Below are 20,835 nucleotides of genomic sequence, written 5' to 3'. Positions count from 1 at the left end.
ATCTGACAGGCATAAGCAAGATTACAGTTCTAGTAACTCTATCAGTCTTTGACAACTTAGTTTATTTTAATAACTTTATTTAATTGATGATTTCCTAGACATGACTTTGCTTCCTCAAATTTGTCGGACCATATGGTTTTTCCTTTGAGTGACTTAAGCCCAATAAGGTCTTTATAAATGTTGAAATCATCTTCACTTTTTCTAATAATGAAAAGCTTAAATAGGTATTTTTTGCTAACAGGCATGCTTTTTCTTGATTTTTTTCTCCACGTGAAGTGTGCCACTTATAATTGTGCATGCGCCATAGGTTGGCCACCCCTGTTCTATTCTGTCTACATGGGCCTACAGCAGAACATGGTCATTGTAATGAAGTCTTGCCAGCATATGCAATGGTAACAAACAAACAAAAGGCTTCCACGGAGTTCACATTTTTATTTTTTTTTAGTTCATATTCCTATTTCATTCTTTAAATAAAATTGTAATTTTTACATAAAATGCAAAAACATACCTCAAATGTTCCATCCTTTATTCTGAGATTTTATACAAATTCAAAAAAAAAATTGGTGAAAATTAATGCTTTAAACATCTCAAAATAAATTATAAAAGATTTGTTGTTATTGGACGAGTCTCCATCTCCAACACTACTATACATCATAAAAAAAAAATTACTGTAAAGAAAATTTAAGTTAGCTTACTGATAGCATAACTAAACTTTGTCCAATCTTTTGGCTGGCAAATAAATAACAAAATCCCTTTTGATAGTGGAGTGCAAATCAGTGAGATCACAATTATAATGTTTGTATTTAAAACCTATAGCAGCTAGGTTTGTGAACATAAATTCATAAGTTTGAAATGGGATATGTTCATGATTTCAAATTTTTAAGTCTCTATAATATTTTATCACATAAATGAAGTGATATCAGGGGCAACACATTTTCAAAATGTTAATCATAAGCTGTAACAAAACAGATCTTGTTTTCTGTCATGATTAGAGCAAATTAAAAAAAAATCCTACATATAGTTCTTACATTATTTTGTACAGTTTGACAACCAATTCAATAATTGGGAACTTTTAGCTTCGTTAGGGGCAAAAAGGTACTTGCGTGTCCTATATATTCTGTAATTCCTCTTTCTGTTCTAGTCTCTCTGACATTACAGTTATTGTTATGCAGCTTCTTTTTTTTTTAATACTATGATTGTAATAGTACAACAATAGTAAGCCTAACCCTAAAACTCTATGGTAATATTACAAGGTCTTCGGGGCTTGCTAAAACCTTCCTTCAGGGAAAAGTACCAGGAAAAAAAGAAGAGGCAGACAGAGAGAGCAATGGGAAGACAACATAAATGCATGGACGGTCTTGCCATTGAAAAAGGTTCTATCCAAGAGAGGAATGGAGAAAGACGGATGACAAATCTTGTGTGGTGCCCCAATGGTCCAACAGACTAAGGGATAGGTGAAGTTGATGATTTATAAATGTTTTCTATTTTGCAAGTAGCTCTAACCAATTCATAAAGTGCTCTCACAATGTAAGATACAAACATGGGTGTAGATGGCTAAGGTTAGCAGCTAACTGTTAAGTTTCATCCCAACTTTTTCCATTTCAAGAATTACCTTCTTTTTTGAAAGAACATCTGTAATTTATAAGATAAGATCCACTGACAAAGACAAATTAGCCATAAATGTGTATGGTACATTGCTGTAAAACTGGTCCATAACACAAACAAAGGACAGTCTTCAAAGTACAGGTGTTCAGATCTTTAGGTGCAGACAAACTCCAACTTTTCGAAAATTTCTTTTTTAACCTTTAAATGTTCACCAACAGCATTTGGATCTGTATGTAGTGATTCCTACAATGAGAATAAAAGAGGAAATTAGGAAATGTTTGTCATGATTCCTACAATCAAAATAAAAACAAATTAGAAACAGTTACAAGGAATGTACACATATACACAAGGGGAACCATTCATAACTGCATAGGTCTGCAACTAACAGCGACAATATACAGCCAACCTCTGAAATACCTTGTTTATGCCAATGACATTGTCTTAAAGACACCACTGATATTGCTGGAGCTTTCATACAATGCATCTTAACCAGTAGGAACTGAGGTCAATGACAGTAAAACCAAGTAATGAAATATATCACAATGACAAGAGACAATAAGAGTAACCACAAGTTTGAAAATGTTCCATCTTTTAAATATCTATCAAGTAATGAAATATATCACAATGACAAGAGACAATAAGAGTGACCACAAGTTTGAAAATGTTCCATCTTTTAAATATCAATCAAGTAATGAAATATATCGCAATGACAAGAGATAATAAGAGTGACCACAAGTTTGAAAATATTCCATCTTTTAAATATCTAGAAAATACAATAAATGTAAAAAAATGATCCCCTGACTGAAAGGAATAAATAGCAGGAGGCAACAGAGCATTCTATAGCACCCATCATTTACTTCACAGCAAAACAATATCAAAGAAAAAATGCAATACAAAACCATAATAAGACCAGTTGCATTGTATGCGAGACCTAAAAACATTGACAAAAACCACAGAAAATCTACTAAATATTTGGGAACGGAAAATACTAAGAAAAATCAATGCTATACAAGAAGAAACTGGGTGGAGGACATGCAGTAGCCTAGAGATTTATGAAGACCCACCAATATTGATGGAAATAAAAAAAAGATCAGACATTGCTGAGCAGGTCACCTAAAAATGTCAGAAAACAGAGGAGCAAAAACCAAAAGGCAGGTGATCCAAAGGCAGACCACAAATACAATATATTGGATCTATTGACAATGTAGAGGCAGATCTACAACAACTTAGAAGTTTGGTCATGGAGATGAAAAGGTCAAGAGAGATCTGAATGGAAGGATGTGCTGCAGCAGGCCCGGGGCCCCCAATGGCTGTAGGGCCACTGGGATGGATGAACAGAAGCAGTTTCTAAAACAACAATTATTTATTTAATTTTTGTAAACATTACTGGTAGTTTTAAAGTTTTTTAAAATTATTTTGATACTTAATGCTTCAGAATAAAATTTGTGTTTACCAAGTACATATAAAAAGACAACAATATGTGAACATTTGTTTTTAAAATCAAATTCAACTTACTAAAATAGAATAATGAATATTTATTTTTAAAAACCTTAAGGAAAATCATAAATATAAGAGAAAGTATTTTTTGCCCCTTACATAAATGATAAAATAGGACATATTTTCTAATGTTCTATTTGTCCTGGTCTAGTGAATTTGAAAAATTAATAATATAACAGAATAAGAATTGTTTTTACTAACTAATGGCAAAAATTTCATAACAAATAAGCCCTAAATTTAAATCTAATTATTATGATTTGAAAACATAAAAAGACATAAAAAAAATATTATAGAGCTTAGGGCCCCCTAGAAATATTTAATAATGACATATAATCTCTGGAATTATAAAGTGTCCCATATCTTAATTAGCTTACGGCCTTTTCAAGTTTAAAAAGAAGCACTGTCTACAACTACAGTATAATATAAAATCACTTACTGGTATATTTTTTGTAGACTCTTCTCTGCTAGTGAATTCTCTCAAAATGAAATTTGTCCCTGCCTTAAAAATAAACAGCAATATTAATAAAAATAACACATTTCAGCATGCTAACTCTAAGATACTAAACAGAACTGAGCCACTTTGTACCTCATGATAGAATCTTGTTTCATTCATACGTATTAAGACTTGATCAACTCGAACAAATAATCTAAGCAGAATAAAAAAACTGGTTGGCATAACCCTCTGAAAGATTAAGAAAAACAAATGTGTTAAAACAAACAATGAAAACCAATACTACAATAGAATATTACAAGCAACAAGGAAAAAAGTAATAAATGGTAATGTCTTTGATACTGAATATTCAGAATGAGTGCAATGTTTTACTTGACTATGAAAACTCAGTTACGACCTGCATATTTTTCCACATCTGGAGCAAACAAAGCTGTTGTCCGCATAGGTTTTTACATCTCATGTGCCAGTCTTCTTCAAGGGATTTCTTTGGGCTTTAATGTGTGTCACAAGGCACATTACTTACTAACTTAGACTTAGGTTCTCCCACGCCATTCAGCGCATTTTGCGTCAAGCTTTCTCCAAAAAGATCTGTCACTGGCAATGTCTGAAGCCTTCTTCCACCTGGTGTCCACTGTTCCGAGGTTCTCCAAGGCACATAGCAAGAGTAAAATAATGTATAACAAAACTATTACTAGATGCTTAACAAGCAGAGCTGGGTCATTTAGGGGCTGTGGATGTATCCAAAATTGAATGAAAATAAGCACCACAGTGCATTTTCACTTGTCTTGAGTGACTTTTGAAAATTATAATTCTTAAGAGACTGGTATAGAAATGTATCAGAAATTCAGCTTTGTTTTCTGTTGCACTAGTTCCTGGCCTTCAAGTGTGGCCTCAGATATTCAGTCTGGCAGAATGGGAGAAGGGGCAACAGCAAGAACTACTGGTGCCTAAACCAGTAAGCTTTGGGCAGGAAGGGCTTGTCAGCCTTGGCTGGCTACCTACCAAGGAAAACTGAAGTAAAACCTTGCCTGACTAATTACCCATAGGCAGCTTGCAACACACAGTGCCTGACTAATTAACAACAGGCAGCTTGCAACACACAGTGCCTAACTAATTACCCATAGGCAGCTTGCAGCACACAGTGAATAACTAATTACCCATAGGCAGCTTGCAGCACACAGTGCCTGACTAATTACCAACAGGCAGCTTGCAACACACACTGCCTGACTAATTAACAACAGGCAGCTTGCAACACACAGTGCCTGACTAATTACCCATAGGCAGCTTGCAGCACACAGTGCCTGACCAATTACCCACAGGCAGCTTGAAACACACAGTGCCTAACTAATTACCCACAGGTAGCTTGCAACACACAGTGCCTGACCAATTACCCACAGGCAGCTTGCAACACACAGTGCCTAACTAATTACCCACAGGCAGTTTGCAACACACAGTGCCTGACTAATTACCCATAGGCAGCTTGCAACACACAGTGCCTGACTAATTAACAACAGGCAGCTTGCAACACACAGTGCCTGACCAATTACTCATAGGCAGCTTGCAACACAGTGCCTGACTAATTACCGATAGGCAGCTTGCAGCACACAGTGCCTGACTAATTACCCACAGGCAGCTTGCAGCACACAGTGCCTGACTAATTACCCATAGGCAGCTTGCAGCACACAGTGCCTGACTAATTACCCACAGGCAGCTTGCAGCACACAGTGCCTGACTAATTACCCACAGGCAGCTTGCAACACACAGTGCCTGACTAATTACCCACAGGCAGCTTGCAACACACAGTGCCTGACTAATTACCCACAGGCAGCTTGCAACACACAGTGCCTGACTAATTACCCACAGGCAGCTTGCAACACACAGTGCCTGACTAATTACCCACAGGCAGCTTGCAACACACAGTGTCTGACTAATTACCCACAGGCAGCTTGCAACACACAGAGCCTGACTAATTACCCATAGGCAGCTTGCAGCACACAGTGCCTGACTAATTACCCACAGGCAGCTTGCAACACACAGTGCCTGACTAATTACCCACAGGCAGCTTGCAACACACAGTGTCTGACTAATTACCCACAGGCAGCTTGCAACACACAGAGCCTGACTAATTACCCACAGGCAGCTTGCAACACACAGTGTCTGACTAATTACCCACAGGCAGCTTGCAACACACAGAGCCTGACTAATTACCCATAGGCAGCTTGCAACACACAGTGCCTGACCAATTACCCACAGGCAGCTTGCAACACACAGTGCCTGACCAATTACCCACAGGCAGCTTGCAGCACACAGTGCCTGACCAATTACCCACAGGCAGCTTGCAACACACAGTGCCTGACTAATTACCCATAGCTGCAATGCTGCTGATCCCAAACTGGATGGCCACTTGCTGTTCCCTTGGACACATTAGTTTCATGGAGAGGAAGGAATTGCCGTGCAGGCTTCCAACCGTCGGTAATGCCCATTTGTCTTATTTCTATGAGATGATCCATAGTTGCTTGACCATAGAGAATTCATTAAAAACTGTTGCACTAGCAGCTTAAATACCATGAGTGACAAGTACAAAAAAAGTGACAATAGTCTTTATTATAAACTACAATTATAAAAATTTTTCTCTAATAGCTCAGACAGCTTTAGTCAATTGTAGCCTCTGGTTATAGTCAAGTGTTAAACTGAATCAACTATAATCCTTAAGAACTGTTAATTTCATGCAAAGAGTATTTTCTTTTCACATTATAAACATATACTTAAAAATGTATTAATGTTACATTTAAAATAGATATTTAGTACACTTTTTGTTTCAATATTTGCATTTTTTAGTTGGGTGAAAACATGTTAACTTATTTAAAAAGAAATGAGAAACTAAATTTTTCAGATTTAAATGTTGCAGGAACAACACGAAAAACTTTGTTGGGCTTAATCGCACGATATTGTGAAACTGTATACAATATTGTCGGCAAAGCCCAAATATTAATGTCAGTGTCAGCAATAGCCATTGTGTACTTTCTAGAATTTCACAAGGTTGATACACTGACACCAGGTCAAAACATTTCATCAAACTGACATTGCTACGACAGGGCTCATACAGTGAGACAACCACAAAGTGAGACAACCACACAGTGAGTCAACCACACAGTGACACAACAAGACAGTGTGACAACCATACAGTGACACAACAAGACAACCACACAGTGACACAAGACAGTGAGACAACCACACAGTGAGACAACCACACAGTGAGACAACAAGACAGTGAGACAACCACACAGTGAGACAACCACACAGTGACACAACAAGACAGTGAGACAACCACACAGTGAGACAACCATATAGTGACACAACAAGACAACCACACAGTGACACAACAAGACAGTGAGACAACCACACAGTGAGACAACCACACAGTGAGACAACCACACAGTGACACAACAAGACAGTGAGACAACCACACAACGAGACAACCACACAGTGAGACAACAAGACAGTGAGACAACCACACAGTGACACAACAAGACAGTGAGACAACCACACAGTGAGACAACCATATAGTGACACAACAAGACAACCACACAGTGACACAACAAGACAGTGAGACAACCACACAGTGAGACAACAAGACAGTGAGACAACCACACAACGAGACAACCACACAGTGAGACAACAAGACAGTGAGACAACCACACAGTGACACAACAAGACAGTGAGACAACCATACAGTGACACAACAAGACAACCACACAGTGACACAACAAGACAGTGAGACAACCACACAGTGAGACAACCACACAGTGAGACAACAAGACAGTGAGACAACCACACAGTGAGACAACCACACAGTGACACAACAAGACAGTGAGACAACCACACAGTGAGACAACCATACAGTGACACAACAAGACAACCACACAGTGACACAACAAGACAGTGAGACAACCACACAGTGAGACAACCACACAGTGACACAACAAGACAGTGAGACAACCACACAACGAGACAACCACACAGTGACACAACAAGACAGTGAGACAACCACACAGTGACACAACAAGACAGTGAGACCACACAGTGAGACAACCACACAGTGAGACAACCACACAGTGAGACAACCAGACAGTGAGACAACCACACAGTGAGACAACCACACAGTGACACAACAAGACAGTGAGACAACCACACAGTGAGACAACCACACAGTGACACAACCACACAGTGAGACAACTGCAATCATTGAACTGTAGACTAAGTCAAGTTTGAGTCTTACCATCTTGACATTTAAAATGGAAGTTCCATTGTCTGACAACTCATCCTCAAAGAGTAAAACATCTTCATAAAAGTGAATGATTTCTTTTTGTTTCAACTTTTCAATATCTATTCTCTGGGTTGTTGGACAGACCTAAAATAAGAAGAGAGTTTAGACAGACATTAAAAGTAAAATCTACTTTCCAATAAAGTATAAATTTATTGTCAATATCTTCAACTGCTCTATATTTGTATACATCTGAATATTTTTCTTGAACCTTTACTTATCTTACATAATACAGATGTTACTTCAAAAAAGAAGATGATTGCGTCCTACCCGTCATGCAAGTTGACTTGGGAGCCTGTCTAAGAGTGGAAATAATTGCCCTTCATGTTTTATTTCAGGCACTACCATATTAATAGGAAGGCACGGTGGCTAAGTGGTAAAATGCTTGGCTTTCAAACCAGAGGGGGGCCAGGTTCAAACCCTAGAGAAGACAGGGATTTTTTATTTCGGGATCCTAAGGGGCAGTCCATCCAGCGCTGACAATAGTTGGAGAAAAGTAAAGTTGAATGATGGCCACATGAGACCCTGATTAATCATGGGCCAAAGAAACAGATGACCTTTACATCATCTGCCCCATCCTGTTTTGTTAGGTACAATAAATAGTTTCAACTTGATCAGAGAATGGCTGCATGAGAAATAACATGGACTATTATTTAGGAGACCAAATATGACATACTGATTCATATCTCTGTGAATACTGATGGATCAAACAAAATAATTAATAACCAGTAATTAATTGACTAGTCGGAAAATTCTTTTCTTACTGACTTATGTATTGTCAATGCCAATAAAAAATTGTGCAAGGTTTCGACTTGATCCAAGAATGGTTGTGGGAGAAATAACATGTTCAAACTTTTTACCAGACAGACAAAACGAGGTGATAAAAGCACTGTAAGCAGACTGGATATAAGCTTTGTAAAAAATATCACTACTTCAAGTCAGCTTCGATTTTTGTGTTAAAAAAAAAGAAAAATTTTGTACAAAAAAAAAAAGAAAAATTTTTTTTTTTAAAGCTATCAACTTTAAGGATAAAAGCAATAAGCGCTATCAACTTTAAGGATAAAAGCAATAAGCGCTATCAACTTTAAGGATAAAAGAAATAAGCGCTATCAACTTTAAGGATAAAAGAAATAAGTGCTATCAACTTTAAGGATAAAAGAAATAAGCGCTATCAACTTTAAGGATAAAAGAAATAAGCGCTATCAACTTTAAGGATAAAAGAAATAAGCGCTATCAACTTTAAGGATAAAAGAAATTTAGGCAAGTATGTGAAAAGACGTAATATGATATTTTTATTGACCTCAATATGAGATGCAAAGAATATCAAAATTGCCAATGAGGAGGCAGGTACTGAAGATTTCCAAATAAATTAGACAGCAAAATTAAAAAACAAAAGGTCACTCAATTTTTGGCTTGAGTATAAAAGATAAAAAAAAAAAAAGGTTGACGGTTAAAAAAAAAAAAAAAGGAATATTCAAAAACAATACATTACCCTAAGAATACCTGGTTGTTCTTCAAAAATGGTTCCTTTATAATCAGTTGTAAACGTCCAATCAAAAGGTGCAACAACATTCTTAATGTGCTGGCAGTTTGACCTCAAATAGAGAAAAATATTGACAACTCTAATAAAGAGCATACAATTTCAATTCTACTTTCATACATATTGGTCAAACATATAAGTAAATCCTACATAACAAAATGGAAACAAATACTTAGATAAACTGACACTATTTTTTTTTCACATGCTAGAATTAACATATGGTTGATGACTGCAGCAGACAAGAAAACAAACCAGCTAAATAGATGGCCATTATACATTTGATATGCTGATGATTTCTTATCTATTAAAACTAATAAATAATATTCATACATGAAATACAAATGTTGTATAAAGATAACTACACAAGAAATAGACAAATGAGGGGAACAGTTTTAGAAAATGTCTTAAATAGTTAAAAGCTGCGTAATATATTTCATTATGACTCTCTGTTGTGGAATGTGTGTGTGTGTATTGGTTGAATAAATTCTGATGAAACCGCAAGTAAGAAAAGGCAACTAGGTTATAAATGGGTTGAACAGCTGATAAAAGTCAGTTGAAGTTATGGCCAGAGACTGAAAGACAGAAGGATGTGTGTTTATCGTAGTTTTGAAGTTAGTTGTATTTCAAATGTTTAATTGTTCAATCTTTTTTCACCTACTACATAATCTACATTGATGTTGAAATATATATCTTGTCAGGAGTTTGGGTGTGTAAGATCTGAGAGTGTGAGGAAGTGTTTTTCATTGTGAGTTGTGCATGATCTATTGGTTTTTAACTCGGGTTATATTTTCAAGAGGGATAGAATCAGAGAGTTGAAGTGTATGAAGGGGAAATATTTATGTTCTTATGTTTGTAAAATGTTTTCCATGTTTCAGATGTTCCTTCAGAGTTGAAGATAGTTTACTTCCTAGTCCAAACCTCCTGCAGGACGACGGGGGATGGGAGCGCGCAGGGTTTGAACCCTCGACCTTCGATAAATCCAAACGACAGTCCAGCGCGCAAACCGCACGACCAGGCAGCCATCCTTAGGTACAGATCAAAGGGTAATGTCTAAGCCTGTTGATTACTTATGCTGTAATTGCAATTTCCTAGTTTTATATCACAGCACAAACGCCCAGGTGATGTCAATAGTACTTGGTGCATTTATCTGTTCTGTTATTCTTACTGAAACATATATGTGCTATAGTCTTGTTGTAAATAAATCTTATGATTTCATACTCTATTGTTGATTGTTAGTACTAACACTTTGTTCATATTATTATTAGCCTAAAATGGTTAGCCTAGGTAGCATCTCCTTCATTTATAAGCACTAGCCACTATCAGAATCAAGCCTTTATTGCTTATTGTATATAATGAAGGACCAGCATCACATTGCAATTTACATTTGGGGTCCATCTAAATCTAATATATACATGTGTGTGTGTATGTGTGTAAAGTATATATATATATATATATACTGTCAATAAAAGTTAAGTTCATCTTTGTTTAAAAAAGTTGTATTCAAGTTCAGTATTACTAAAATAATACACTTACAACAGTTCTTCAATTACAACCTAATGACTGTGTAATCACACTCTCAAAGTTTTACAGTGCACAACCAGTCAATTGTGACTTATTATTATTGGCCTCCTTCAGTCGTAGAACGACTATGGTTCATCTCAGAGCACACTCCCTCATGTGGCTGTGGCACCCTATTTTGGTGTGTCCACATATAGCGCAGGTTAAGGTGGCTTTTGCTTCGGTGGTAGAGAAGCTGGCCATTTTCGGATTGTATGTTTTTCTTCCTGAGCTGAGACCCATGTACTTTCACTGTCCATAGCTTTTTTGGTCAATGTCTATCTCCATCTGGTGCGGTCTAGAGCTATGTCTTCCCAATTTTCAGTATTGATGTTCACTGATTTGAGGTCCCGTTTTATTATTATGGGATTAAGATTAAGGCAGAATTATACAGAAATAAAATAAATTATATATATATAATGAGCTTATTTAGTGCTAAACATTATACCTGGCAGTTTGCCATTCTTCAGAGGCAGCAACTTTAATTGGATCATTAAAAGCATCCACCAGACGCAGTGCATCAAGAGCATTAAACTCAATCCCACAACCTGATTCATGATGAATGCGTAAAATGTTCTCAGCAAATACCATCTCTGGAATTTGAGGAAGATTTAAATCTTGCTGGAACCTGAAATTTTAGAATTATTATTTATTATTTCATTAACAAGAAAGAAAATCTGAAAATGATTTTATTCTTATTGAGAAACTCTCTAAATTCTGTTAACCTCTTAATACCATATTTTGATGGACTGACTTAAATTTGTTATAAGCACAGAAAGCTCTCCTAGACTGGCTGCTGTCCAAGGCTATAGAGCCCAGTCTGCCCAAAGTCAAAGGCTGAATGGGGTTGTTCCGGATTTCTGACCTACTTTCAAAATGTCCTGTGGTGGTGTTATTTTTACAATGGCTAAACCTTGTTATTTCCATTATTTTTTAACTAATAATGTCATAAGATATTCACCTTTTGTTAACATGTTAAAGTCAACTAAATAAATTTATGAATAGTTCCATTATTTTAGGCATGTTAATAAAAAAACAACTGCTGCTAAATTAGTTTTTTTATTTGGTATATCTCAATGTAACTTTAGCATTGAGATATAGGCATTATAGGCCAATGGTACTAGCCTCTGTCATTTTTTTAGATCTAGTTGTAGGAATGATTAGAATATTTTACATATTAGATCTAGATTTATTGATCAAGTGGGCGATGTATCAATGTCCGTAGATCTAAAGTCTAGATCTAGACTAGAGACTGGACTAGATCTAGACTTAGATCTAGTCAAAATTTAGTGAAATTTAAGACGTTTTAAAATATATTGAAGCATCTAAATGATATTATTGATTTCTTGATGATTTAATTATTCTATTTCTTCAATTTTTAAATGCTTTTAACTTAACAAAAAAAAAAAAACACTATTTTTGTCTATTTTTTTTTCTTCAATGTTTCTTTGTATTGAAATGATAACCAATTCACTAAAAAAAAATTTTTTTTTAAATCAAATGGTTCATTATTATTTAAAAAAATATAATAAATTATATTTATAAAGGAAAATGAATGGGCTATCAAATTACACCAAAACTTTTGTTATAGCTCTAAAAATGTTTCTCACAGAGGTCAACAAAAAAGCTTTTTTGTTGATTTAAAAAAAAAATTATGCTAATTAGGTCAGAGACAAGGTAAAATAATTGATTTCAGGTGATCAATATATGATCTATAGTGTTTGTTGTCCAATTAACTTTCAGAATATATATGGTCATATGGATAACAACCTTCATTTATGACACTTCTAGACCATTTTCTAACATGCATAAAAAATACTAAAACTCCCCGGATGTCACAGAAAGTTTCTTGAGACGATTCGTGGGTTAAAAACGACTAAATATTGACTATTAAACACAACCATGACGTGACTCTGAGGAAATCCAGAACAACACCTTTGCGGCCCATTTGCCAGGCATTGCTAGATTCTAGATCTAGACATAAAATATATAAAAAAAAGACTCTAGATTAATAAGATATAATTATTATAATAATAATCTTAGATCTAATACTACTAATAGACTAATAGAGCTACTAAAATATTTTTCATTACAATATTGAATATTACGTGTCATTACAATAAATTACTAAATTACTTTGATTAGTTTGATTGACATTGTTACAATTTACATGTATTTATTCAATAATACTATTCTAATAAAATCTAAAATCTAATCTAATTAATTCTAAATCTAAACAAATCTTAGATCTCTATATTAGAACTAAATATTAAAGAGTTTCTAAATCTCATCTAGATTCTAATTCTAGAATAACAATAACTTATTTAGATTTTACATCAAAGTAACATCTACTTTTCTCGCTGCACGCCTTCCGATTCTAAAATGTGCGATTTCCATGATCTTATTGACCACGGACCAAACTGAAAAGTCTGAGATTCATCTTTATTTTTCTTTCGGTTAGATTCACTGGAGCTGTTGGTATTCATTTTGCTAGTATCCAACCTTAGATCTAGACATTTATTTCTAGATCTAGGAGAGGGAAACTGAGAGCTGAAATGACGACTCTACACCTTTTGTAGGCTGTCAATCTAAACGTGCTCAGATAATGAACTGCTGGTCGACATGTTGTTGATGTAGCTTGGGTCCAAAGAATGGAGATTAATCTCCCTTTCTTCACAGACCTATATATCTATCACTCTGGTGTCGCTCTAGCAATAAAAAATAATAATTCGGAAAAAATAGCAACACAAGTTATAATGTCTCATCTCCTCGTATTATAATAGTATATTATCTTATCTTTTATATTACAGACGTTACTTCAAAAAAGAAGAAAATTAGACCGAAAATTAAATCCTACGCATTTCATGTGTCAATCTAGTCACCAATGTCAATGACTTAATAAGACAAGATAAGACAAGACTGCTTATTTATTGATCCTTATGGAGATTTGTTGTGATTACAAGGTCTCTTTTCTCATATAAAGACAAACAACAGAAATATACACATAAATAGAACAGACACGACATAAAGAGTTTTCCTGGCTGATTCAAGCAACTCAAACTAATGGCATTGTATGAATTTGTTCTAGCGTATGTAATAATAAATGTGCCTATCTTTGTGTCTTTCTGAGTATAAAATGCACACGTTTCTTCTAAAAAGAAGTTGGTTACGTCATACACGTGTCCCTAGGTCAGTCTTTTATAGTCACGCGCTTTTTGGTTTTGTAAAAGCACAAAATAATGAAAATAATTGCCTGGTGAGCATTTAAATTGTTTTTCCATAATACATTATTATTTTATAAATCTAAATTATAAGCACAATGGGCCCTGATTGATTGATTCACGTAGGCCTACTGATTCGACTGACTATCCTATACCCAACCTATCACTTGAGATCATGTTCAGTGTGTGTGAAGTACAAAAAGAACTGATACGAGGCCTAAACTGATATTAACGTACCACCCTCACAATCAAAACATACCTGTAAATACAAACGTGAAGCTGAAACAATAACTGATGCACTGGCCTACATATATGTAAAGGCAGCACTGGGGACAACATTTTTTTAATGAGAGAAGATAGTGAATTAATTAAATATATCGAAAATAAGTAGGCTAACGCAGTACTAAGCGAACTACACCATAGAGATGTCCGTGAAAAGATATCTTTCTGATCCAATTCGCATCATGCAATTACCAACCCAGTAGCCAATGGTCACGTGTAGGCCTACAGCCTAGCTTGATCACTCTCATCTCTAATTAAAAATGTGGTCCCTAGTGCTGAATTTATATATCTAATATGTACGTAGGCCTATGCACCCTCACTGTGTAAAAGCAATTTTGTTTTGAAAACCTTAACGTCATTCTTTACAGTGAACACATTCGCGACGTCTTTTCATCCCCACTTTTATCTTATCTTATATAATACAGACGTTACTTCAAAAAAAAAAAAAGAAGACGATTACGCCTACGCCTCATGCATTTAGTCATGCATATTAACCAATGACTTAAATTCTGCCAAGTCACTAGTTTTCCTGGCTAGCTCAGGCAACCCATTCCATGCTCTAATAGCACTAGGGAAGAAGGAGTATTTGTACAAATTTGTCCTAGCATATGGGACGAGGAATGTGCAACAGATCTTGCGTGGTGCCCCAACGGTAACAGGCTAAGTGGTTGGTGGGGTAAGATGAGTTTTTTGTGGCATTCAGTCGAGACAAAAACCTGCTAAACCTATCTAGTGCGCACAAAACTCCATACCAACATTTCGGGAAACAACTTCACATTGTAGAAGGATGTCTGGTAACTCATCTGACCCCACCAACCACTTAGTCTGTTACCGTTGGGGCACCACGCAAGACCTGTTGACCGTATTTCTCCATTCCTTTCTTGTCTTTGCCTTGGATAGAATGTCTTTCAATGGCAGGCCAGTCCCTTATTTTATGTTGTCTTCCCATCGTTCTCCCTGTCTGGTAGCCTAACTGGTACCTTTAGTGGTTCCTTTAGTTATATTTTTTCGGGTCCCTATAAATGATTACTTTTAACTGAGCTTCCATTGTACTAAATTTGAAAGAATTAGATGTTGACCGCCGTTAGAGGCAATTCTCTGGTCAAGCGACGTTTCAGATAACTAGGTCAAAGTTTGAAAACGTTCTTTCACTCAATAGTTAGGCCTACATATACGAGTAGGTCTACAACTAGAAATTAATAAATACTTTCTTCCATTAAAATATTCGTATGTTCACATCTTGCAAAAGATTCAAGAACATCAAGACCATTTATTTAGCCTACATCGGAATCTTACATTAATTAATTTTCTAATTTTGGTAGGAAACTGGAGAAGAATATAACCAAACCAGTAGAGATCGATACAATCCCAAACCAGCAAACCATTTATTTACTTTACATCAATCTAAGTAAACATTCCACAGTCCGAAACTAAATAAATTGGCGATTTTCTAAAGGTAGTTTTGCCGAGACGTCGAGTGCATCTGGACGGTCTCTTACTAGAGTTTTCAAAAGTTTTTCTGTGTATTCGTTATTGGATTACTGTGTTCTCTGTGATATTCTATGGATTATTAGTGAGACGTGAGGAGTATTTAGTGTATTTATTCTACACACTCTCTAGTGTCTACATTTTAATACTTCATAAGTTTTGTTCACCTATTCATTTTTTTAAATTATTTTTACTCATTTGAGTTAACATACATTACATAGTCATGTCTGTAAAAACTTTCTTAATTGAGAAGAAAGATTTGGAAGGTGGTTTGGTCCACCCTTCCGGTACTTTGTTGCTCAAATTGGCAGGTCAAGAGGCTATCAAGGCCTCAATGGCTAGTCTCATGACTGTTCTATGTCTCACTCCGGATGAAGTGAGTTCTCTCTATAGATTCGAGAATCCTTTCGTCTGGTTCTTAGTTTCAAACAATCCAATGGTGAGAGCTCGTATTCTAGGACAGACCTTTGGGTCAGAAAGAGCCCTCAAAGCTGAGGTTTCAACCATAGAAGACGAAAAAGTCAAAGTAAAATGTTTGTTTGTTTGTAAAATGTTTGTTTGTTTGTAAAATGTTTTACATGTTTCGGATGTTTCTTCAGTAGTCGCTGAACGAACTCTTTATGTTATCTGTTGTATTTATGTGTATTTTTCTGTAGTGTTGTCTTTATATGAGAAACGAGTCCTTGTAATCACAACAAATTACTGTAAGTATCAATAAAGCAGTCTTAGTCTTAGAATACGAGGATGATCCGAGGACCTATAAAGTCCTTGTGCAGACAGCAATGCTGGCATTGTGGGCAGGATCAACACTGGTCAAACCAGTGTCCCAGTAAGAATACCTTGAAAGAGAAGGGAAAAGTCCCTGGAAAAAAGCAGGAGCATAATGCCAATGTCAAAGGCACTTATGCCTCGGTCTTGAGGGGGGATGCAACAAAGATAAAAAATACCAAACTTGACACACAAAGTGAAACAAAATGACACATGGCTGGAAAAGGTTTTACATTAGTAGTAAACCACAAAAAGAACGGGGCCGTGGTCAACACAGTCAACACAGATATAAGAGGTGGGGAGCCCTCCCCTACAAGCCCTATCGACAGGAAAAAAAACCCCAAAAAATGAAAACAATGGGGAACAGCTCAGTTCCAACTACCCCAACCAAAATTACAAGAAAAAGAACGCTCTCTTCCTCTTCCGATGACCCAAACGAGGAGACCCAGCCCGAGGGACCAAATGAGGATTTCCGGTCGGGGGAAGAGAGAGGGGAAGAAGAGGAAGGGGAGATCGGGGAGAGTTTTTCCGACTCCCCGACTAAATTAGTAATAGATGAAGGGGAGAACCCAAATCCACACATCAGTAAATCAACAACAACAAAACAGGTTAATAAAAAACAGTTCATAAAATGATCACAGACTCTCACACACATACACACACACTCATATACACACAACCCATCACCACGCAATCATGGCAGACATTAAAATCTTAACTCTTAACATCCGTAGCTTAAATAATAAGCATAAATATATAGTAGGCCTACACCTCGCTAGAAAATATAAACCGGATTTTATTTTCCTTCAAGAAACAAATATTTCTACCACATATCAAGCAAAACAAACTACACCACACATGGGATTCATGGGAGGTTATTTTAGCTTAGGTAGAAACTATAAGGGGGTAGCCATCTTACAAACATCCGATAGATACAAAATCACACACACTCACAACGACAACAATGGGAGGGTAGTAATACTTAGAGTAGTTTCACAAGAACAGAAATACACACTAGTCAATATCTACGCACCCGCTCAGAGAGGGAGAGAAAAACGTGAGTTTTTCCAAAACCTCAGTGACACACTACAAATCACAAACATAGGAGAACAACTAATAATAGGAGGGGATTTTAATTTCATAGAGACACAACTGGACAAACAATACACACACACACAATATCCACCCCCTCAGCCGGTAGCAGAAACACACAACTACATGGGAGAAATAGTAAACTATTTCCACCTGATAGATGCTTATAGGAAATTAGAGCCGAATGGCAAAGAAACTACATTAACACACAGGTCCTACCAGGTTGAAACCAGAATTGACCGTTTTTACACACCCATGGACACCAACATACTTAGTGTGACACATTTAGGAGAAACCCTACTTAACTCCGACCATAAAGGTGTACTTTTGGAACTTGGAAAAAAAAAAGAAAAAGAAAAAAAACAAAAGAATCCCATTGGAAATTAAACAACAACCTTTTGGAAGACCCACTAATCAAAAGAGTAATAAACCAACTCCTGCTAGCAACAACACAAGACATAGAAAACGAATACAAATTAACCAAGACGTGGACAATAATAAAAAATTCAATCAAACAACAATTTAAAATCTTAGCAAGAATCAAACAAACAAAGAGAGTAAATGAAGAAAACAGAATAAAAAATCTGCTTACTCAAACGCAGGATGAAATTGAAAAAACAGACCTAACCACACAACTTGAAGAGTTATACAACCACAAATATAGAGGAGCAGAAATCAGATGCAAAAACACCCAAATATCAGAAGGGCCAAATAAGTTATACTTGGCGGTAGAACAAAATACACACACAAAAAAAAAATAGAATAATAACCAACATAACAGACAAAGAAGGAAAAAAAATACAGGAGAGTGACAAAATAATAGAAATTTTTACAAAACCCTTCGTCAACATATGTCTAATGAAGAACAAACAGATACAGACGCACAAAACATACTTCTAAAACACTGTAAAACAATACCTCCATCAGAAAAGCAAACGACAAATAGACCCTTTACATTAGAGGAGCTGAGGGCTGCTTTAGACACAACACAAAATAAATCCCCTGGCCCAGACGGTTTGACATATGAATTCTATAAAACTTTTTTCTCCCAAATAGGACCCCTACTATTAAGACGCCTACAGACTTTAATCTTGCATACATCACACTATTACCAAAAAAAACCTGAAAACAACACAACACCTAGTTACTTTACGACCCATTTCTCTTTTAAATGCCGACTATAAACTGCTGACCAAAATGATTTTTTAAAGAGTTAGGCCCCTTATACCCCACCTACTAGGACAAGACCAGTACTGTATCAACCCGTAAAAAATATAGACGAACTGAACCACTATTTACGAGACATCGTATATTACTGTAAAGACAAAGACTTGAAAGCAGCCCTCATGTCCATTGATCAAGAAAAAGCTTTCGACAGAATTGACCATGACTACTTATTCAAAATACTAGACAAGACAGACATAGACAAGACTTTGATAACATACATAAAGCTAGTCTATACCGATGCCACAAGTCAACTTATAATAAATCAAACACTAAGCAGCAAGATTTCTATTAGAAGATCTGTTAGGCAAGGTTGTCCCTTATCCCCCTTTTTATACACCCTTTGCCTAGAATTCCTGTTAGAGAATATTAGGTTAGACAAAGAAATTTTAGGAATAAAAATCCCCGGTCCAACCCTCGTAGTCAAAATTAAAGCTTATGCCGACGATACCACACTTTTCCCCACCTCAGTAAAAGACATAGCTAAAATTATAGAGAAATTTACATGATAGAAGTTAATATAAAGAACTGGGGTAATGTAGCAAAGCACAAGGGAAACAACCATAAGCAATATAGACAAAGTGGAAAAAAATGTGACTACGATGTTTAAAATGTTTTAATATCATTTAAGTTTCTACTTTCACTTTTTGATTGTTTCTATTTAATTACCTAATGTTGACATTCTCACCACATATATTTTAAGAACCTTAAATTTCAAAAATATTCATTATATGCTATCGGAAAAAAATAGGAAAAAAATAACGCCATATACAAAGCAATTTAAAATGTTAAAATATTAAGACAACCTAAATGTAACTATTTGCAGTGCCATGTTTCCAATCATTGTACTTTAAAATGTAACTATTTAATTTGTACGCTTACTAATAAAATATGCATCTTTTTGTTAATAAAAAAAAGAAAAAAAAAAAAAAAAAGCCCAATAAAGAGGCCAATAGCCCAATAAAGAGGCCAAGCCCAAAAAAGAGGCAAAGAAAAGAGGCAAAAGCCCAAGGATTCCTAGGATGTAAACAGCTCGACAACTGAAGGACGTAATCATCTTCTTTTTTGAAGTAACGTCTGTATTATATAAGATAAGTAAAAAACATTTGAGTGTTGCTGAGCTTTCCATTGCAATTTCTCCAGCTCTAAATGCAGTCCACCAGAATCATAACATTTAGATAGCACAAAATACAGTGTTCCCTCCCTTATCAGGGGGTGTTCCAGGCAATTTCGGGAAATAGAAGACAATATAGTTATTTTTGTACTTATGTATGATCTATTGCTGCTGTCGGTTCTTTTTCTAGTGGCTTTTAGAACATTTTCTTTGTTTCATTCACCTTAAATATCCGTTTTCATAAATCACAATGGCGAATGCCAATCATTTCAATCAGAATTTTGTTAATTAATATTCTAAACTACTTCCTAGTAAGGTGTGTGTGTGTGGGCGCTACATAAAACAAAACAAATGATAGAAAATTAGTTTTGAGGATATGGCATTAATGTGAAACACTTGCAATAAGCTAACCTTAGTAAATGGACAATATTGGAAACTTAATTCCCTTAGCAAAAAAAAAGATTTTTGAATAGAAACCTCTTTCAATAATTCATAAAACAAAATGCTTTGTGTCATCTTGTAAAAGTATGCTTTGTAAAAGTGTCAAAATATGTAGGTCGCAGATGGGTCTGCGTAGCTATGTGAAATACAGTACTCCTCAATAATCTTTGGACTCGAAGACAAGGTATATAATATAGTGCTGAAGGGAAACTGGCATTTTGGATTTGTGAA

At 35.7% G+C, this 20,835-nt stretch overlaps 1 protein-coding gene across 1 annotated transcript; it reads right to left on the bottom strand.

Annotated features, from left to right (window-relative positions):
• Positions 1–417: 417 nt before the first annotated feature.
• Positions 418–13,636, bottom strand: LOC106075836 (TIP41-like protein). The gene is made up of 7 exons (XM_056033565.1): positions 13,327–13,636; positions 11,423–11,602; positions 9,370–9,472; positions 7,833–7,964; positions 3,689–3,784; positions 3,539–3,601; positions 418–1,848 (listed from the first exon to the last, which is right to left on the bottom strand). The coding sequence occupies exons 1-7, from the start codon at positions 13,458–13,460 to the stop codon at positions 1,759–1,761; spliced, it is 798 nt and encodes a 265-aa protein (XP_055889540.1). The 5' UTR covers positions 13,461–13,636; the 3' UTR covers positions 418–1,758.
• Between the last annotated feature and the right edge of the window lie 7,199 nt (positions 13,637–20,835).

The sequence above is a fragment of the Biomphalaria glabrata genome, chromosome 6, assembly GCF_947242115.1.
Source record: "Biomphalaria glabrata chromosome 6, xgBioGlab47.1, whole genome shotgun sequence".
Classification (NCBI taxonomy): Eukaryota; Metazoa; Mollusca; class Gastropoda; family Planorbidae; genus Biomphalaria; species Biomphalaria glabrata.
This window is presented reverse-complemented; position numbering and strand designations above follow the sequence as displayed.

Coding starts and splice junctions, on each gene's coding strand:
- LOC106075836 (XM_056033565.1), bottom strand. CDS start 13,460: ATGAATACCAACAGCTCCAGTGAATCTAACCGAAAGAAAAATAAAGAT. Junction 9,473..11,422: donor GAAGAATGGCAAACTGCCAG/GTATAATGTTTA, acceptor TCTCTATTTGAG/GTCAAACTGCCAGCACATTA. Junction 1,849..3,538: donor AGTCTACAAAAAATATACCA/GTAAGTGATTTT, acceptor TTCTCATTGTAG/GAATCACTACATACAGATCC.